The sequence below is a fragment of the Notamacropus eugenii genome, chromosome 4 (assembly GCF_028372415.1).
Source record: "Notamacropus eugenii isolate mMacEug1 chromosome 4, mMacEug1.pri_v2, whole genome shotgun sequence".
Taxonomy (NCBI): domain Eukaryota; kingdom Metazoa; phylum Chordata; class Mammalia; order Diprotodontia; family Macropodidae; genus Notamacropus; species Notamacropus eugenii.
Genome location: NC_092875.1, coordinates 125,584,076 through 125,602,974, shown reverse-complemented (window position 1 = coordinate 125,602,974; position 18,899 = coordinate 125,584,076). Strand labels below are relative to the sequence as shown.

Sequence of the window (18,899 nt, the reverse complement as noted above, 5' to 3'; positions counted from 1 at the left end):
CTCCTGTAGTCAAGCATGAAGTCACTTCATAAACTCAAAGTCTTTAGAGTTGAATGGAATATTGCAGGTTATCAAATCTAAACTCTTCATTTTACCAAAGACAAGACAGAGTGGTAAAGAGACTTCTCCAAGGTCACACAGCTAGTAACTGACAGAGACAGTGTTTTAAATCAGATCTCAAGAATCCAAAAGTAATGTGTTCTATATTTGTATACCCTCCCTAATCATCCTTGAACTTTACCGTCTCTATTAATCCATCCAATTGCTTCATCAATATTCTATCAGATAATAGAACTTCCAACATAAACATAAGTTGCACTTACCCTGCAGGGCATTCTGGTGCCTTTATTTCCTCACAATCATCATCCACCCAATGGGACTCTCCTACAAGGGGAAATGGGGAACTTGATGGTGAACATAGCCAAACATTTTATCTAGAGTCTAACATGAGCAATTCCAAGACCTATAAACTCTTTTGTACCTGGACAGGTGTGGCCCACCTAAAAGTAAATTTATGATAACCTAGCCAGTGCCTAAGTCTGGGCTGTCAGAGTATAGGCATGATATAGACAATCCCAGGAGATATGAATCTAAGAGTCTTGGTCTGCAAGTCCTGAATGATGCATGTATAAGCATTCAGAAAGGCATGGGACCAAATGGCAGTAGAATCACAGACTTAGAGCTGGAAATGACATGAGAACTCATCTAATACGAACCACCCATGTTAGAGATAAGGAAACTGAGGCCAAGAGAAGGTGGCCAAGGTCATGCACCTAGCTTATGACTTTTAGACCCTCTGATTTCAGGCCCAGAGCAATTTTTATGACACGACAATTATCAAAGAATTATCAAAGAAGATAACAATATCCAGGGATAAAAGTTTTCTTATTCTCTCAGGGGAAAGAAAAAAAAGCTCTGTTGTTGTTACGGTTGCTGCTGCTGCTGCTGCTGCTGTTGTCATGACTCCCCTTTTTTCTACAACTATACATGCTGCTATAGGTGGGTAGGTGGGGCAGTGGATAGGACCCCAAGCCTGGAGTTAAGAAGACCTGAGTTCAAATCTAGCCTCAGACACTTACTAGCTGTTTGCCTCAGTTTTCTCATATCTAAAATGAGCTGGAGACAGAAATGACAATCCACTCCAGTATCTTTGCCAAGAAAACCAAATGGGGTCACAAAGACCCGAGCGAAATGACTAAACAATAAGCAGGCATTTATAAAGCACCTGTTAGGTGCCAGGTACATAAGTACAAAATCAACACTGCCACTGCCTTTATTTGAAATCAGGAGACCTGGATTCAAATCCCAGACCTATCACTTATTGCTACCTGTGTGAGCATTTAACTTCCCTGGGTCTCAGTTGCTTTATCTATAATATAAGGAGATTGGACTAGTTTAAAGACCTAGTGCTAAATCTATAACTTTGTGATCCTATGTAACATAGGCTACAATTCCCATTTCACAGACCAAGATGAGCAAAAAATTTACAAGGGTAATAGAAGACTGTCAGTATAAGAACCTACTTGTCTATAGCTTTGAGATCTTAGATCTTGAATAAAACCCTTTAACCACTAAAAACAGTTCACTGGAAGTAGAAAGAACATTAGACTTGAAGTCTAAAACCCTGGATTCAAAGTATTGACTTGGCTATTCCAAATTTAGCTAATTCATTTAACCAATCAAAGAGCATTTTTTATGTCCCTCTATATCCCAGGCATTGTGCTACTTGCTAAGGATACAAAGACAAAAAAAAAAAAAAAACATGAAGGAAACAGTCCTCGACCTGAAGAAGCTTACAGACTATTCAAGGTGCAGAGCCCTATGCTAGGAGGCAGGAAAAGATTGATAGGAATCTGACTTCTAGGGAGATTTCAGTTTTGTTAGTCAGCCATTTCAGTCACGTTCTCTTCATGACTTCATTTGGGGTTTTCTTGGCAAAGACACTGGAGTGGTTTGCCATTTCCGTCTCCAGCTCATTTTACAGAGAAGAAACTGAGGCAAATGGAGTTAAGTGACCTGCCCAGGGTCACACAGTTAGTAAATATCTAAGGCTGCATTTGAACACAGCTATTCCTGACTCCAACGCCTGGAACTCTTTCCACTTTGTCACCTGATTGCCACACTCCTAAGGAGCTTACGATTTAATAAGGAAAAAGAGACATACACAAATTAGTGAGGGAAACGTTAAGGAGTTTGTGAACTTGACTCAGTTTCTTCATTTTATTGAGCCGGAGTTTTTTTATCTGAAAAAAGGGGATATACTCTCACTATCTCTGAGTTGTTATAAATAGCAGGATTTGCATTTTGCAAAGTGCTATACAAATGTGAGCTGTTATGTGTTATCAGTTGAGCACAGCAGAGAGGTGATTTTAATTTGGGAAGGCCTAGGTTTAAATCCCACCAGCTCTGTCACCTTCGGCAAGTCATTTAACTTTTGCTTCACCCTGGCAGTTCTCAGACTCAAAGTCGCAGGAACGGTGCCAGTTTGCATTGATAATGCAATTCCTTGCTAGGAATTTTGTGCCCCAATGAAAGCATGGTCTGGACCAGAAAGCAGAATTAATAGTATTGCTATCTAGTACTTTACAGGGACAATGCCCATTCATAGACATTCATGCTTTTCCATTCGATTCTCAGAGCACAGTTCCATGAGGGATAGGGTATCATCATCATCCTCTGCAAAGCCACACAGCCTTCTGCCTCTAACCTAGGCTATACCGTGCCTGCTGCTTAAATCTGGGGGCAGAAATCTAAAAAAGATTTTCCCTTCATTCCCACATCCCACCCCCTCTCCCCATCTAGAGAAGGACTCAGATGAAGAGATATTTTCTCTGCAGAAAACAAAATGTATCAAAAGCTGTCTGTCTTGTACCACTTTTCTCAGGGCAAACAAAAATCACATGTCCAGTACTGAAGGAAAAGTTTGTGACCAACCCTTGAGAAAAACTGTTTCTATGTAAAGAGTTCCCTTGTAAACCTGCCAGGCTCAGTGAGAACTTAGCTATTGACTGCAAGCCTGAAGATTATGTACCTTGAAATAGGGAAGACCTTAAAAACACATCTAATATTAATGGGGCACTCTCTTCCTGCTCTCAAAGAAGGCACTCAATGTGGTATTTAGAATATCCATGATTCAGTTGGCACGAGTATTCTCTCCACAGATACAGATTCTACTAAATCCTACTTCCCTTCAGGAGGCAGTTTTTATCAACTGGAGTGGCCAAAAAAAAAAAGGAAAAAAAAGAAATTTTCACACAGTAATCAGTTCACCCTGATGATGGGCTTCTCTAACCTTAACTGAACCGGTCCCCAGGTGACAGTCTCCCTAGCCCCATCCTCAAAGTCTCCTCAGTTAGTATCCAAGCTCATGATCAAAAGGAGGATCACAGTAAAATATTCATGAAGTCAAAGAAGGAACAGAGAATTTGGGCTGGACCAAGAAAGAAGGTCTCATACACCCTAGTGATCTTCTCCAAGAAAATCACAAAATTAGTTCATTTGGAGTAAAAAGAGAAGGAAGGGCTACTTGCTTGGTTTTTTTTTTTTAATGTGTTATCAAAGAGCACCTAACATTCATATTAACTGGCATTTCTTTAGCACCTTCAAGTTTACCAAGGGCTTGACATATCCATTTGATCCTCATAATGACCCTGTGAGATGTGCAACACAAATATTATCATTATTTTCATTTTACAAATGAGAAGATAGGCTCAGAAAGGTTAAGTGACTTATCTTGGTCACACAGCTATTAAGTATTAGAGGTAGAATTCAAATCCGGGTCTTGGTTTATTTCAAATCCAGAATTTTTTTTCCCACCACATTCCCTTGCCTTATGTTGTTGGAAAAGCAGCTCTATGTAATTATCAAATTCTATTTTATATCCCCTTCATTTTGCAGTGGCAAGACAGAGGGAAGTGGTTATTTCTCTTCAAGTTCCCAAACTAGTATCCAAGGCAATAAAATTCATTGTTTCCTGGACTAAGTCCAGCTTTTGTTCTCCCAGATCTGAAGAGGACCCAGAAAAAGAGAAAACCGCATACCTTTACAAACAACTTGGTAATTGGTACAACAGTCCCCTTTGGTCAAGCAGTCCTCTGAGCAATGACAGGCATTGTCTTCGTTTCTTACTTCTCCACATCTGTCCTTGGTGCATTCCCAGCCACGGGCTGAAAGAGTCAAAATAAGAGATTTTTCAAGGCTTCTTATGAATCAAAGGAAGAGAGAACACCAGTGGTGTGCAGAGGCAGCCAAGTAAGCTCAAGACATTTAGAGGAAGCAGTAAAAACATCACATTATTTTGCCCACTCGTGAAATCTGGGTTGGCTGAAGGCCCAAGTGATTGTTTAGAGAACATCTCAATCAGATTTATACTTCATTTTGTTTTCTAAAGAATAATCCAATAGAATGAAGCAAGATTTATTTGAAAAAGTAGAATTCCCATTGGTGAGTGTGGAGGGATATTACCTTTCTTGAATGGCTCTAAAGTAGGAAATGGAAACATGATTACAGCGGATGGTTGTAATCAGGTCATGGTGTCAAGGCATAGATAGTGTATGTGTCTTAGCTTATCTATTTTCAGCTTGATTTACATACAAAACATAGGGCAATACCTAAGACCTTGTCTAAGAGGAGCAGAAAGGCTTTAATACCCTACATTTTAGAAGCTTCAATGGCTAGCTCCTCTCTGTCTCCTCAAATAGCTTCATGTTGCCTTCTCTGTACATATAACTTTGTTGTTATTTCAGTCATATCTGACTCTGCATGACCCCATTTGGGGTTTTCTTGGCAAAAATACTGGAGGGTTTGCCCTTTCCTTCTCCAGCTCATTTTACAGGTAAGGAAACTGAGTCCAACAGAGTTAAGTGACTTGCCCAGGATCACACAGTTAGTGTCTGAGGTCAGATTTGACCTCAGGAAAGATGGTGTTCTAAACTGTGGCACCACCTACCTACCTTGTCCTATCTACCCCTATAAGACTACAAGCCTCTTGACTATATTATTAGCATCTAGTGTCTTAAGCAACTCAATAGGGATTCAACCTGTGATTTTATCTGTATAGAAACTTGCCTGAGAAGGAAACTCCCTCTCCCAATTAAAGTTGGCATCTCCCCAACTCCACTAGTGGTTATAGATCACCTGGAGATATCACTGTCAGACTTTGGGCATTTTCACTGCCCCTACCCCATGTCTGGAATGCTCTCCCTCCTCAATGACACCTCCTGGCTTCTCTGGCTTCCTCTGAGTCCCAGCCAAAATCCCACCTATCGGAAGCTTCCCTCACCCTGCTTCACACCAGGCCTTTCCCCTCCTCCTTATCTCCACACATACATTGTTTGTATACTATCTCTTCCTTTTGATTGTGCACTTTTCCAAGGGCAGGGATCGTCTTTTGCCTTCTTTTGTATCCCCAGAGTTTAGCGTAGTATCAGATGCACAGTAGGTACTTAACAAATCCTTGGCTTTCCCAGGTCCCAGGGCCTGTGCCAGAGGGAAGATTTGAATTCGGGTCCAGCTAAGTCCAAGGCCAATTCCTATCCACTCTACACTCTGTGCTTCATTTTTTTTTTTTATTTAATTGAAGTTGAATATCGTCCAGAGGAAGATGCCTAGCCTGATAAATGTCTGGACACTATACCATTGAAGACAAATTGAACGAACTAGGACTGTTTAATCTGGAGAAGAGAAGGGAAGGGGAAGAACATGCTAGCTGTTTGCAAGTCTCTGAAGGGCCATCATGGCAAAGGGAAGCCAGACTTCTTCCAATTTGCCCCAGAAGGCAAAATAAGGAGCAGTGGATAAAAGCCTGCAGACACACAGATTTTGGCTCAATAGGAGGAAAAACTTCAAACAAGGAGAGCTAGCCAAAAGTGGAATGAGATACCTCTTGAAGCAGTGAGGCCCCTTGCTGAAGATTTTCAAGGAAAAGCTGAATGACCACTGACTTGCAATGTTCTTTTTTGTCCAGGTTTAGACGATCCAGCCTCTGAAATGCTTTGATTAGGTATGGTATCACAGAAAAAACTCAAGACTTAGGAATCAAGAGATGGAGATTTGGGTCAAAATCTTTAAAATATCATCATCAGTTTGGACAAGAGTCACTTGTTAATTTTTCAGTTTAATTTAACTGAATTAAATTAATTCTGACACCTGACACCTCAGAAATCAGCAAATGCTACAAATCAGAGTATAATTCATTGTTTTGTTGACTGTCTACATACAATTAAGAAAGCAATAGAGAGAATGTTAGTAATACTGATCAAATTGAGAAGCAAGACCTGCATACATTGGAGGGGGATAGGACAGAGAGGAGGGAAGCCAGTTGTTAAACATTTACCAGCATGCCACTAGATATAATTCAGTATAAATCAATACATCTCCTGAATGTCAGTTTCCTTATATGTAAAAATAGGGATAGATCACAGACTCAGACACAGACTAGAAGGGATCATAGAGGTCATCTACTCCCATTTTAGAGATAGGAAAACTGAAATTTAGAAAGGTGAAATGAATGCCCGGGGGAACATGCTGCAACAAATAGGAGAGCTCAAATTTGAAACGAGGCCATCCGACTTCAAATCCAATGTTCTTTCCCTTATTCTATACTGCTTCAAATAAGAGACATATGTGAAAGGGTTTTGTAATAGGAGAGAGGGAGGGAAGGTGGTGAGGAAATGAAGAAGGGAAAGAAGGAAAGAGGGAGGGGAAAAGGAGGGAAAAAGACAAGAGGAGAGGAGGGGAAGAAGGGAGAGGGGAAAGAAATATTTATTAAGAACCTACTTACTATGCTAAGTGCTTTAAAAACATTATCTCATTTTTTCCTCACAACAACCTTGTGAGATAGGTGCTATTAGGATCCTTGGAAACTGAGGCAGACAGTGGGTAAGTGACTTGTCTGGGATCACATCATTATTAGTAAGTGTCTTAGTCTGCTTTTGAACTCAGGTTTTCCTGATTCCAGGCCTAGCATTCTCTTTACTGTGCTACTTAACTACCTCTATAAAATATAAATCCTAGTAGTTTCTATTCTAATTGCTCAGGGATGACTAGCACCTCTGATGTGAGGGCTTGCTGAGCCCTTTTCAGGGCTGCTCATCCACCTTTGTCATCCATTTGTCACCCAACTCTCACCTGTGGGTCCTAGAAGCTCTAGCATGCACACCCCAGGAAAACTATGTCAGCAGATGGGTTAAACCTGTTTGAGAGTAACCAATACGCCTTCAAACCTATTGGTGAGTTAGAGGGAGGTCTACCCCAAACAGATAAAGACTTCTCTTGGCTCAGTGGGTGGATGAGAACAATTTGTTCCAATGGCCATGAAAGCAGCTAACGAAGGTATTTACTATATTTACTGTAGAGCACTTAAAGGCTGGTCAGGCATTAAAGATGCCACAGTCATCCGCTGCATCCTGGGTCATCTCTGATTTTCTTGACTTTTGTCATGCCACTGAACTTTCATGACTCGGGAAGACAGAGTGAGGATGATGACTTTGTACAACAATGCCTCACGTAAATCTAATTCACTTGCAAGTCAGGACATCACTCCTGATGTCACTGATCCTTTTCAAATTTGAAGGATGAACAACATTCTTAGAAATACAGAAGTGTCAGAAAGCCCCTAAATCTCTAGTTCATTTCACTGAAATTCTATTATATTTATGATGAAAATTCTAGAGCTATACTTCCTAACGGTATGACAAATATGCTACCATGTGCCATGAGAATAGCTGGTTTAGTATTCCCAAGTTCAACTTTATCAAGAGGTCATATTCAAGAAAACAAAAATAAGGTGTAATGTTCCATCTTAGGGAAAGTTATGTTAGAGCGTGATTTAGCTTCTGCCTATCGATTTTGTGTTCTCTAAATAGAACTTTTCGAAAGAAAAAGAGACAGGAAGTTGTCAAACTATTTCAGATTATACAATGAGAAGAATGTCCTAGACCACTGGCAAATGCTTTGACTCTATAGCCTCACTTATTCAGGACATGAAGCATGAGCATTGATTCCAGGCAATAGTACCCTCCTCCTAATGCTGCATGCTTCTATCTCCATGATCTATAAAGAAAACTTGGCCCAATGTATTTACAATTCCACGTGGCCCAAGATCTGGTGTACATTATTCCTACCCATAACTTCCCTTCTTCATCCTTTCTCTTCCCAACCACCTAATAATGGATAGAATTCTTTCTTCCAGGGCTTGGAATCCAAAGGCTGACCCTGATCTACAATGGTGTCCACTTGCAAATAATCTTCAACTCAAAAGTCATATTGTTGTATGTGACAACAGCCTTCTGGTTGGTCTGCCTGCCACAAGTCTTTTCCCACTTCAAGCCCTCTTCCATTATACTGCAACAGTGATTTTACTAAAACATTGGTCTTACCATATCACCCCCATAGTCAATAAAATTCAGTGGCTCCCTATGACCTCCATGATCAAATACAAAATACTCTGACATTTAAAGCCTTTTTATAACCTGTCTCCCCTCCCACTTCTTCAGTCTTTTTATACCTTACACCCTGCCATGTACTCTTTGACCTACTGATAATGGTTTCCTTGCTATTTATTTAACAAGACCTCCCATCTCTTAGCTCCAGACATTGTCTCTAGCTATCCTCCACGTTTGGAATGTTCTCCCTCCTCATCTCTACCTCCCAGCTTCCTTCAAGTTCCACATAAAATCCCACTTTCTATGGAAAGCCATTTTAAAAAACCCTTTTAATTTCAGCAGCTTCCCTCTGCTAATTATTTCCTATTTATCTTGTATGTCTTTGTATATGTTTGCTTTCCCTTTATCTCTCCCATTAGATTATGACTTTGAGGGCAGGGACTGTCTTTTGCCTTTCTTTGGATCACCAGAGCTTAGCACACTACATGGCACGTTAGGTGATTAATAAATGGTTATTGACTGGAGCCACAACAATGGAATCAGGGATAATCAAGCATGGAAGAAATTTCTGTGCAAAGGAAAATAGATTACAAATGTCAGCAGATGGTCAAAGATATGAAGGAATTGTTGCAGTTGTTGTTATTCAGTTGTATTCAACTCTTCATAACACCACTTGGGGTTTTCTTGGCAAAGATACTGGAATGGTTTGCCCTTTCCTTCTCCAGTTCATTTTACAGATAAGGAAACTGAGACAAATGGAGTTAAGTGACTTGCCCAGGGTCACACAGCTAGTAAGTGTCTCAAATCAGATCTGTGCTCTGGTCCTCCTGACTCCAGGCCCAGCACTGTACTCCCTGTGCCATTTAGCTGCCCAATACAAAGGAACAGTAGACTACAACTCCCAGGAGGCATAGACTGTTGGTAGATACCAATGATATCCAATATTGCTACATTCAGTTTTCAGCATATTCATTATGTAGTACCACAGCTAAAGAACTTGGGAGAAGGTCCTGAGGAAAGCAACAATTACGATAAACAGGTTTGGGAAATCTGCCCTATAAGGAAATTCCAAGAAAACTACTGAATCATACTGCTCCATGTTACAGAAATCAGAGATGGTAAGAGAGACAAAGACAGTTGTCCAAAAAACCTGAATGGCTATGGTGAGCAGGTCTTTTGTTTCTGGTGATAATAGGCCCAGAAGGAATTAGAACAATATAAAATATCTGAGAGAACTTTCTAATTTGTTCCAGAGTCCCGTTACCCATTCCGGTTATCAAAAGACTTTGTGGAATCTCCTTTTTTGGAGGTTTTCAGAATAGCATAGAGAACTATCTCTTTTTGATACTTAGAACACAGTCTTGCCTAGGGGCAGGAAATATTGACTAGATGCTCTCTCTAAAGTCCCTTTCCAGCCCCTGATTATAGGACAGTAAATGTGGGGGCAGGAGCAGGGAGAACCGCAAAATAAATCATCATGTTGGAACTGTACCAGTGAAAATCTGAGAGACTCCATCCTCTAAAATGCTGCCTTTCCATTCTCAGGGCTGTTATTCAGAGATTTCTAAATATTGTTTGTGCTGTTCCAAAACATGAGATTTTTTTTTAAAATTATTAACAGTATTTTATTTTTCCCCATTTGTATGTCAAAAAAATTTTAGTATTAATTTTTATAAGATTTTAAGTTCCAAAATTTTCTCCCTCCCCTCCCCCCAAAACAGTAGGCAATTTGATAAAAGTTATACATGTGCTATCGTGTAAAACATTTCCATTGTGAAAGAAGAAACAGATCAAAAGGAAAAAAACACAAAAAAGGATAAAATAAGTGGGAAAAGTATGCTTCAATCTGTGTTCAGAGTCCACCAGTTCTTTATCTGGATATAGATAGCATTTTCCTTCATGAGTCTTTTGTACTCATCGTAGAACGTTGCGCTGCTAAGAAGAGCTGAGTCACTCGTCAATCATCATGCAATGTTGCTGATAACTATGTACAATATTTTCCTTGTTCTCATCTCACTTTGCATCAGTTCATACAAGTCTTTCCAGGTTTTTCTGAAGTCCACCTGTTCATCATAGTATTCCATTACATTCATATACCACAACTTGTTCAACCATTCCCCAATTGATGGGCATCCCCTCAGTTTCTAATATTTTGTCACTACAGAAAGGTTTGCTACAAATATTTTTGCACATGTAGGTCCTCCTCATTTTTTTATGATTTCTTTGAGATATATACCTAATAGTGGTATTGCTGGATCAAAGGGAAGACACAATTTGGTTGTCTTTTGAGCATAATTCCAAATTACTCTCCAAAACAGTTGGATCAGTTCACAATTCCATCAACAGTACATTAGTGTCTCAATTTTCCCACATCTTCTCCAACATTTATCATTTTCATTTTTTTGTAATTACAGCCAATAACCAAAAGATGTGAGGCAGTCCCTCAGAGTTGTTTGAATTTGCATTTCTCAAATGAAAAGTGATTTAGAACATTTCATCTTATAAATATGAGTAGCTTAAATTTCTTCATCTGAAAACTGCCTGTTCATATCCTTTGACCATTTATCAACTAAAGAATGGCTTGTTTTCTTATAAATTTGACCCAATTCTCTACATATTTGAGAAATGGGGCCTTTATAAGGGACACTTGCTGTAAAGACTGTTTCCCAGCTTTCTGCTTTCCTTCTAATCTTGGTTGCATTGGTTTTATTTCTGCAAATGCTTTTTAATTTGATATGATCAAAATTATGTATTTTACATTTTGCAATGCTCTCTATCTCTTATTTGGTCACAAACCTGTAACTCACTTAACTTCTCCTTTAAGAGTTTAGATGCTATACCACTTGGTGCATATATGTTTAGAATTGATATTGCTTCGTAGTCTATGGTACCTGTTAGCAAGATGCAATTTCCTTCCTTAGCTCTTTTAATTAGATATATTTTTGCTTTTGCTCTATCTGAAATCAGGATTGCTACTCCTGCTTTTTTTTTTACTTCAGCCAAAGCATAATGGGTTCTTCTTCAGTCTCTTATGTGTGTGTCTCTCTGCTTCAAGTGTGTTTCTTATAACTTGTAGGATTCTGCTTTTTGATCCCCTCATTTTATGGGAGAATTCATCCCATTCACATTCACAGTTATGATTAACTAACTGTATTTCCCTCCATCCCATTTTTCTTCTGTTTGTCCTCTATCTCCTCTCACCCTTTCCCTCCTTGACAATGTTTTGCTACTGTGTACCACTTACCCTGGGCTGCCCTCTCTTCTGTCAGTCTCCCCTGCCTTTACTTAATCTCCTCTCCTCTTACTTTCCTGTTGGGTAAGATAGATTTCTATATTTAACTTATTGTGCATATTATTCCATCTTTGAGCCAATGCTGATAAGAGTAAAGTTCAAGTGATGCTCATCACCCACCCTCCTATCTTTCCCTCCACTATAATAGGGTTTTCATGCCTCTTCACTTGAAATAATTTACTCTGTTGTACCTCTCCCTTCCTTCTGATCCAGTGTACTCCTCTTTCTTATCCCCTTTATTATTTTCATGTCATTCCCTCAAATTCTCTTTATACCTGCACCCTTGTTTATGTATATTCCTTCTAGCTGTACTATTAGTGGTACAATTTTTAAGAATTACAAGTATCAACTTCCCATGTAGGGAAATAAACAGTTTATTTTCATTGAATACCTTATATTTTCTTTTCCCTTTTTATCTTTTTAGGTTTCTCTTTTGTCTTGATATTGGAGATCAAATTTTTTGTTAAATTCTTGTCTTCCTAGAAGCTTGAAATACTTCTATTTCATTGAATGATCATTTTTTTCCTTAATGTATTATACTTAATTCCACATGGTAAGTGATTCTTGGTTGTAATCATTGTTCCTTTGGCTTTAGGAATATCACACTCCATGACCTCTTTTTCTTTAATGCTGCAGCTGCTAAGTCCTATATAATCTTGATTATGAGTCCCTAATATTTGAATTATTTTTTCTTTCTGGACACTTGTAGTATTTTTCTTTCCTCAACCTGATAGCTCTGTAATGTAGCTATAATATTCCTTAGAGTTTGTATTTAGAGTTCTCTGTCCTGAGGTGATCAGTAGATTCTTTCACTGCCTGTTTTGCCCTCTGGTTCCAGGATGTCAGAGCAATTTTCCTTGATAATTTCTTGAAAGATGCTATCCAGATCCTCCATTTGATTATGACTTTCAGGTAGTCCAATGATTGTGACCTACTGAGATCTATTTTCTAGGTCAACTGCTTTTCCAATGAGGTATTTTGCATTTTCTTCAATTTTTTCATTCTTTTAACTTTTAAGAAGTTGTTCTCCTTAGTTAGCTTTTGCACTTCCTTTTCCATTTAGCCAATTATACTTTTTAAAGAATTGTTTTCTTTTTCCAAGTTAACTTTTTTTTATAATTCTCAACAAATTTGTTGTTTTTGCTCATCTGTTTTGGTCTTTTTCCTTTCTTTTAAATTTGAGCTCTGTTCCCAGGGTGGAAGGTGCACCATCTCAGACTTCTTGTGGCAGAGGCTGCAGGCCTTGACTATTTACCAGGTATTGTAGTGATGTTGCCCTGATGCCCAAGGGGATCCTCGTATCTGGTGCTATGCTGAGGGGCTGAGGTAGAGGTGGCTGGTGCTGCTGGAGGCCATAAAGGTCTGGCAGCTTACCTGGTGCTGAGCTGGGATCTTAGTACTGGTGTCTGGTGTGTGCTGAAGTGGGTGGTGTTTCTGAATTTTACCATGACTACACTGCAGCACATAAGGATCTAGCCACTGGAGGTTGCCTGTTTGCCCATGGCTATGCTGAAGCACATGGTGGTTCTTGAAATTGAAGTCTGTCCATTCCCCTGACTATACTGAGGCATAGGAGGGAAAGGGGTCATGTTATTGGTGTTTGTCTGTTCTACCACACTGGGATTCAAGATCTCCTCCTGGTTTGCTGGGGTAGGGCTTGCCACTGGCTTGCTGGGACGCATCCTGTCCTGGACTGTGTTCCCCTTACCTGACTGATACAGACCTTTCTTGCCAATTTCCAAGTTTCCTGGGCTCAAAGATAGTTTCTTTTTTGCTGGTTCTGCTGTTCCAGGATTTGTTCTGGGTCACTATTTTATGGTTCTTTGGAGGTGAACATGGGAGAGTTACAGCTATTTACTGGTTAGTCTACCATCTTGGCTCCCCCAAAAGTGAGACTTTTTTTTAAGAAAAAAGATATAAGATGATAAGATATGGGGGTTATTTTGTTTTTGTTTTTTACAGAGGAATGCTTTGAAATGATAATCTGTAACATGATAGGGCTGAAGAACACCAAAATCTTCCTTGCCTTTTGTCCTAGAGGAACCCCTTGCAATAGAATACATCCAATGGCAGCACAGATTAGGCAGCCCATCAATATCAGAATTCTGGGGTAATGGGATACTCCATTCAGACTCGATGACAATAAGATAAACTTGTCATTGCTGTGTGTGTGATAAGCTGGAATAAGTCAGTCAGCAAGCACTTATTAGGTGCCTATTCTGTGCCAAATTCTGTGCTAGGTACTGAGGACAAAAAGACTGAAGCAAAAGAGTACTGGCCCTCAACAAGCTTACATTTAAATGGAAATAATGGAACAAAGGCAAGCTAAAGAGACAAGAAAAACAAATGTAACTTAAATAACGTGAGTTGGCTGTGTGCTAAAATTGGAGATGACGAGACAAACATGCCAGCAATCAGAAACTAGTTTTCCTCTCTTTAAACTAAGGTGCTAAAGGAGAATGAATCTAAAACTCAGGCCACCAATAACCTCAAAACCTGACCAAGTCAGCAACATTTGCACAATATGATAAGGACAAATTATTGATCAAATTAAAGATTTTTTAGTCAAATTAGAACACATAGATAAAAATTACCATCAGAGTGTCATTCAAAGGACAATATTCCATGGAATCACCCAGGCTCCCAGTTTAACTAGGCCAAAACAGGAGGGTGGAAGGGAAAGCAGCAGCAAGTTTTAACCCATTCATTCTTGGTGAGAGTTAATACCAGAAAGAAAAATTCATGGCTACTATACCTGTCTTTAAACAGTGTTCATCAAAATCGTGGCAGCAGCTACCATAACTCTTGCACAAGTTGTCACACTGACAGTCCATATCCTCACGCTCTTGGAGTTCAAAGCATCTGCCCTTGCAGGAATTCGAAGTATTGGTCCTGGGAGCATCTGAAAGGACTTTGTAGAATAAGAGACAAGGGTCATTGGTATCATGTCACCATTGACCAGCAAGTGTTAATTCATAATGAACCTGTAGCTGATTAATGTCCTATGCTCACGATATTGACCATCATTATTTCAGAGCCCACATGGACCAATTTATTTTATTCCTTTCCACTGTCATAGAGAAAACCCAGAACCTCAACTAGCAGTCTTAAATGAGTAGCTCTTGTTAAAACAGGGACCAGAAAAGACAATGAATATAAGCCATCAGCACTTTTCATTGCCACCAATTAGTAGTTAAAGGTACACATACAATAGTAAATAACACCATCTTCATATATGTAATAGAGCTAAACTAACATAAAATAATATATAAAAAACAAACAAAAATGAGGAATACTAATTTGAGCCAATTAAGGATTTGTGATTTCATGGGAAAGTTTTTAATGGGAGATGGGGAGGGACAGAAAATGTGGAGTGAGAGCAGAGTTGGACTAGATAAAACAGGAAACATCTGGACTGAGAGGGTTGGACTAGAAGCTCACTGAGGTTCCTTCTAGGTCTAATATGTCAATTATTCTATGTCTATATCTAGAGCAGAAGCAGGAACCAAAGTCACAGTAAAAGACCTTTCATCATGATATGCTGTGACTAAAGACTGAATTATTGGAGATTTAATTAGGGAAAGAATAATTCTTAGAGTTGCTGGACAAAGAATATCAATCTGCCACTGGCAGAAAAAAATTTCATTGAAGAGCTATCCATATAACTAGAAAAAACACCAAGTTGAGAAATCGTGAATGTAACAATTGACATTTTCGTGGATCCGAAGATACAATTTTCCAGGTAGAAAAAAAAAGTTATCCATTTCTGGCTTAGGAGATATTTCCAGGTTCTATCAAATAATTTATCTACATACCCTGAAGGTGCTAGGTCTGGAGGTACCTACTCTGGCTCTTGCTAAAAACCACAGCCTATTCCATTAGATTAAACAACGAGATTCAGTGGATGATAACATGCAAAAAGACTTATGCTTGATTTTCTATGAAGTCCTAAAATGCTCATAAACGCAATTATTTCAGCAGGAAAATGTCAAGTCTCCTGTTGAGATATTTTTGACCTACAACTATTTATAATTTAAGCCATCTATTGATAGACCATGCTCAATTGTAAAAAGCCGTGAGAAAGAAGAAAACAATGAATTGAAAACAAATACAACTCAATGGAACAAAGCAAGAGATGAAATTTAACACTACTTTTTTTTTTAAATAACCACCTTTCTTTATCAGAGAAAACCAACACTAATCTACTTCTGATAGAATATATCAGGTAGTGCCATTCTTATATTCCTTCAACAAATTCTGCTTATTACCCCAGCTTGTGAACCAGATACACACAAACACTAAGACGCAAATACATATGCTCAATAACTAATCATACAGGATCCAGACTCACCTATCTAACGAAGCTGAAGCTTATTTGTCTTCTTTTCTAATATTTCTCTCCCTTTCCACTCAGACCATTCTACAAGTAGTTGTTGAGTACAAATAATGCATCTCCTGATGTGCAAATAATGAATCTCCTGAAGTGATCACATTATTCAGATTTTACTGCATATTTCCATTGAGCTGGAACCAATGACCATATTTTACATAAGTGTAACTTTGAATAGTACAAATTCATTTCAACGGATTCGTTGTTCACACTAACCTAATGGGGGCTTAGCTTTACTAGCATGTCTGTACCTTTTTCGTTTTCTTTTGTTCCTGATATCACTTAACCTGGCAGTGCCCCTCACAACTTTCTCAGACTATGAGTTGCAGAACAGTTGCTGGTCAGAGTGATAAAGGGAATTTCCTCACTGGGAGTTCCCAGTGTCCGAGAAATCACAACAGATCTTAGTCCATTCCAAAAAAAATAAATAAATCCTTAAATAATCGTCATTGTCATCGTTCTATTTTTCTTTCTTTATAACTTTTTAATTAACAATTATTTATTTTCTCTTTCCCAATTCTACTCCTCTACCCCTGAAAAGAAACCTTTATAATAAATATGTGTAATCAATCAAAACAAATCCCCACATTAACCATGTCCCAAAATACCAACATTCTCTTTTGACTGTGTTCCACTGCTATAGCCTTCAGAACAACTTTAAAGCTTTGAAATGACTGGTCATTATTTCCTTAACTATTTCCCTCTGCCCCAATTTGTATAACCAGTACACTTTACTGCAAAAAATTCTAAATTTCAACAACTCACAAAAATAAGCAACATCATTATATTAGGATCAGGCTTGGAAAGGGTCAGAGGCACAGTCTCCTGTTATATGAAGCTACTCTGAAACTTGCCCTATAACTGGCTAGCATTCAGCTGACTAAGGTGAAGAGTAGGAGGGAGAGAAATGAATACTATGGTCCAGCATCCTTACAGCCTTCTTTCCAAGTACTCCTACTGTCTTATGTTACACCTACCAGGCTTAAGTAGTTTGAGCTGTTACCCATTTAAGCCTCAAAGAAGTGACAGCAGAAAGGAGAGCCATCCACAAACTTTCCCACTTCCCAATGACCCATCCCTCACCTATAAAATGAGTCAGGGTATCTTCAACAATCCTTTGGCTGTCCTACTTCTAGCCTGGTACTACTACTCTCAGACTGGACCCAGCACATGTCAGTCCAATTTTTATCCAGTCCCTACCTTTATAGGCAATTGGGGAAACTATCTTCATCCTGGATCTTCTAACTTTTAAATACAATCCTGTTTTTGACTCAGAGAGACTTTGAGTTCTATAAACTAACAAGATATGTGATGAATGCTTAGGAATTTCATGGTGTCTCATAATTTCTGTTTGATGGAATCATTTCAGTTCTATTATTTAACCCCAATATCACCTCCTAATGATATGGCAAAAGATAATGTTAAGGAAACAGGTCAGAAATGAGTGATAGAACAATGAGGTTGCTCATGAGGACCTCGCAAAAGTCTCAACATTAAATAGACATTCAAATTCTAATGATCTCATGTATTTTTTAAGTGACAGGCTATGTTACAACCAAGAGGAGATTTATTTCTAGCATTTTGGAAAACAAATGCTGCAAATCCTCACTCCCACACAGGTTTGTGAAAATAATACCAACGACAATTTTTCCAGTTTCTGCAACACTCCGTATTTCTCATGGAGCCATAATTTGGCTGTTGACTGGATAAAACTAGTAAGAATTAATTTTGTTCTCAGTCTTTTGATAGGAAATGTAGTTATGTGGAAGATACTCTCTGTAATAGCTAAATAGAGTTTTCTTCCTAAAATGAAAGGCAGCATGGGATACTACATAAAGAACTGGCTTCAAAAACAGAAAGGCCTAAGTTAGAGTCCTCACTTATATCTTAACCTTTCAGTGCCCCAGGCAACTCTCTTGGACCATAAGTTGCAAAACAATCACCAATCAGCATAAGTAAGGGGTGGAACTGAGGGTACCCTATGCCTGTGGCATCAAATTCAAATCTAAATCAGGTCACTAAACACACATAAAAATCCCTGAAGACAGGTATTGACTTAGAAAGCCACATATTAACATTATCTATGCTTTATGTGCTTTTACTTACCTTGCTAAATATTTTCTATTTACATTTTAATCTGATTCAGGTAGCACTTGGAAGTATTATAGCCACAAAAGGGGCTTCACATTTAACACCTCTGCCCTATACCACTAAAGTCACAATCACAGGTCTGATCTGGTTTAAAAAAAAAAAAAAGAATTCTAAAGTAATCTCTATCACCATTGTTCTTGTTTCTTTATCTAAAGATAATTTGTGGGACAAGAAATAGTCCTGTGATTTCATTGATACAGGGAACTACTAGGCAAGCAAACTTCCTCATCAGTTCAGTTCATTCTTTTGTCTACAATTTATAATCTTAGATGGTTGCCACTGAAAAGATAATTGACTCGCCCAATGTCACACATCCAGAATGTCTCAGAGGTAGTACCCAAACCCAAGTCTTCCCAGCATCCAAGGCAGCTTTCTGTCCATTAGGACAGTCAAGTTGCTCCCCTAGACTGTATACCCAGATCAAAATTTAAATTAATCTTACTCAGATGATCTACTGCTTATGGGAATTGGATGGCATTCATTTAAGTCATATAAATGAAGCTTTAAGAAACAACCCAAAGCAAGAGGGAAGGGATGATCTAAACAATATTTCAACCAGGACACCCAATCATTTTTGCCCTTACATAACAAAGTCACCCTTGTAAAAAGTAAAATTCCAGATTTGAATGATGGCCGATCAGGGAGGCAGCATTTAAGCTTAAAAACACCCAGCATGCCATCC

General features: G+C 38.7%; 1 protein-coding gene across 9 annotated transcripts in view; it reads right to left on the bottom strand.

Moving 5' to 3' along the window:
- Positions 1–18,899, bottom strand: part of ENPP2 (ectonucleotide pyrophosphatase/phosphodiesterase 2) — a 177,135-nt gene that overhangs the window by 101,096 nt on the left and 57,140 nt on the right. For all 9 annotated transcript variants that reach the window (XM_072603207.1, XM_072603210.1, XM_072603214.1 and 6 more), the window contains exons 3-5: positions 14,432–14,587; positions 4,041–4,166; positions 324–384 (exon numbers count right to left, since the gene is read on the bottom strand). In XM_072603207.1, coding sequence (XP_072459308.1) covers positions 324–384; positions 4,041–4,166; positions 14,432–14,587 — 343 coding nt within the window. The remainder of the gene's footprint in view (positions 1–323; positions 385–4,040; positions 4,167–14,431; positions 14,588–18,899) is intronic.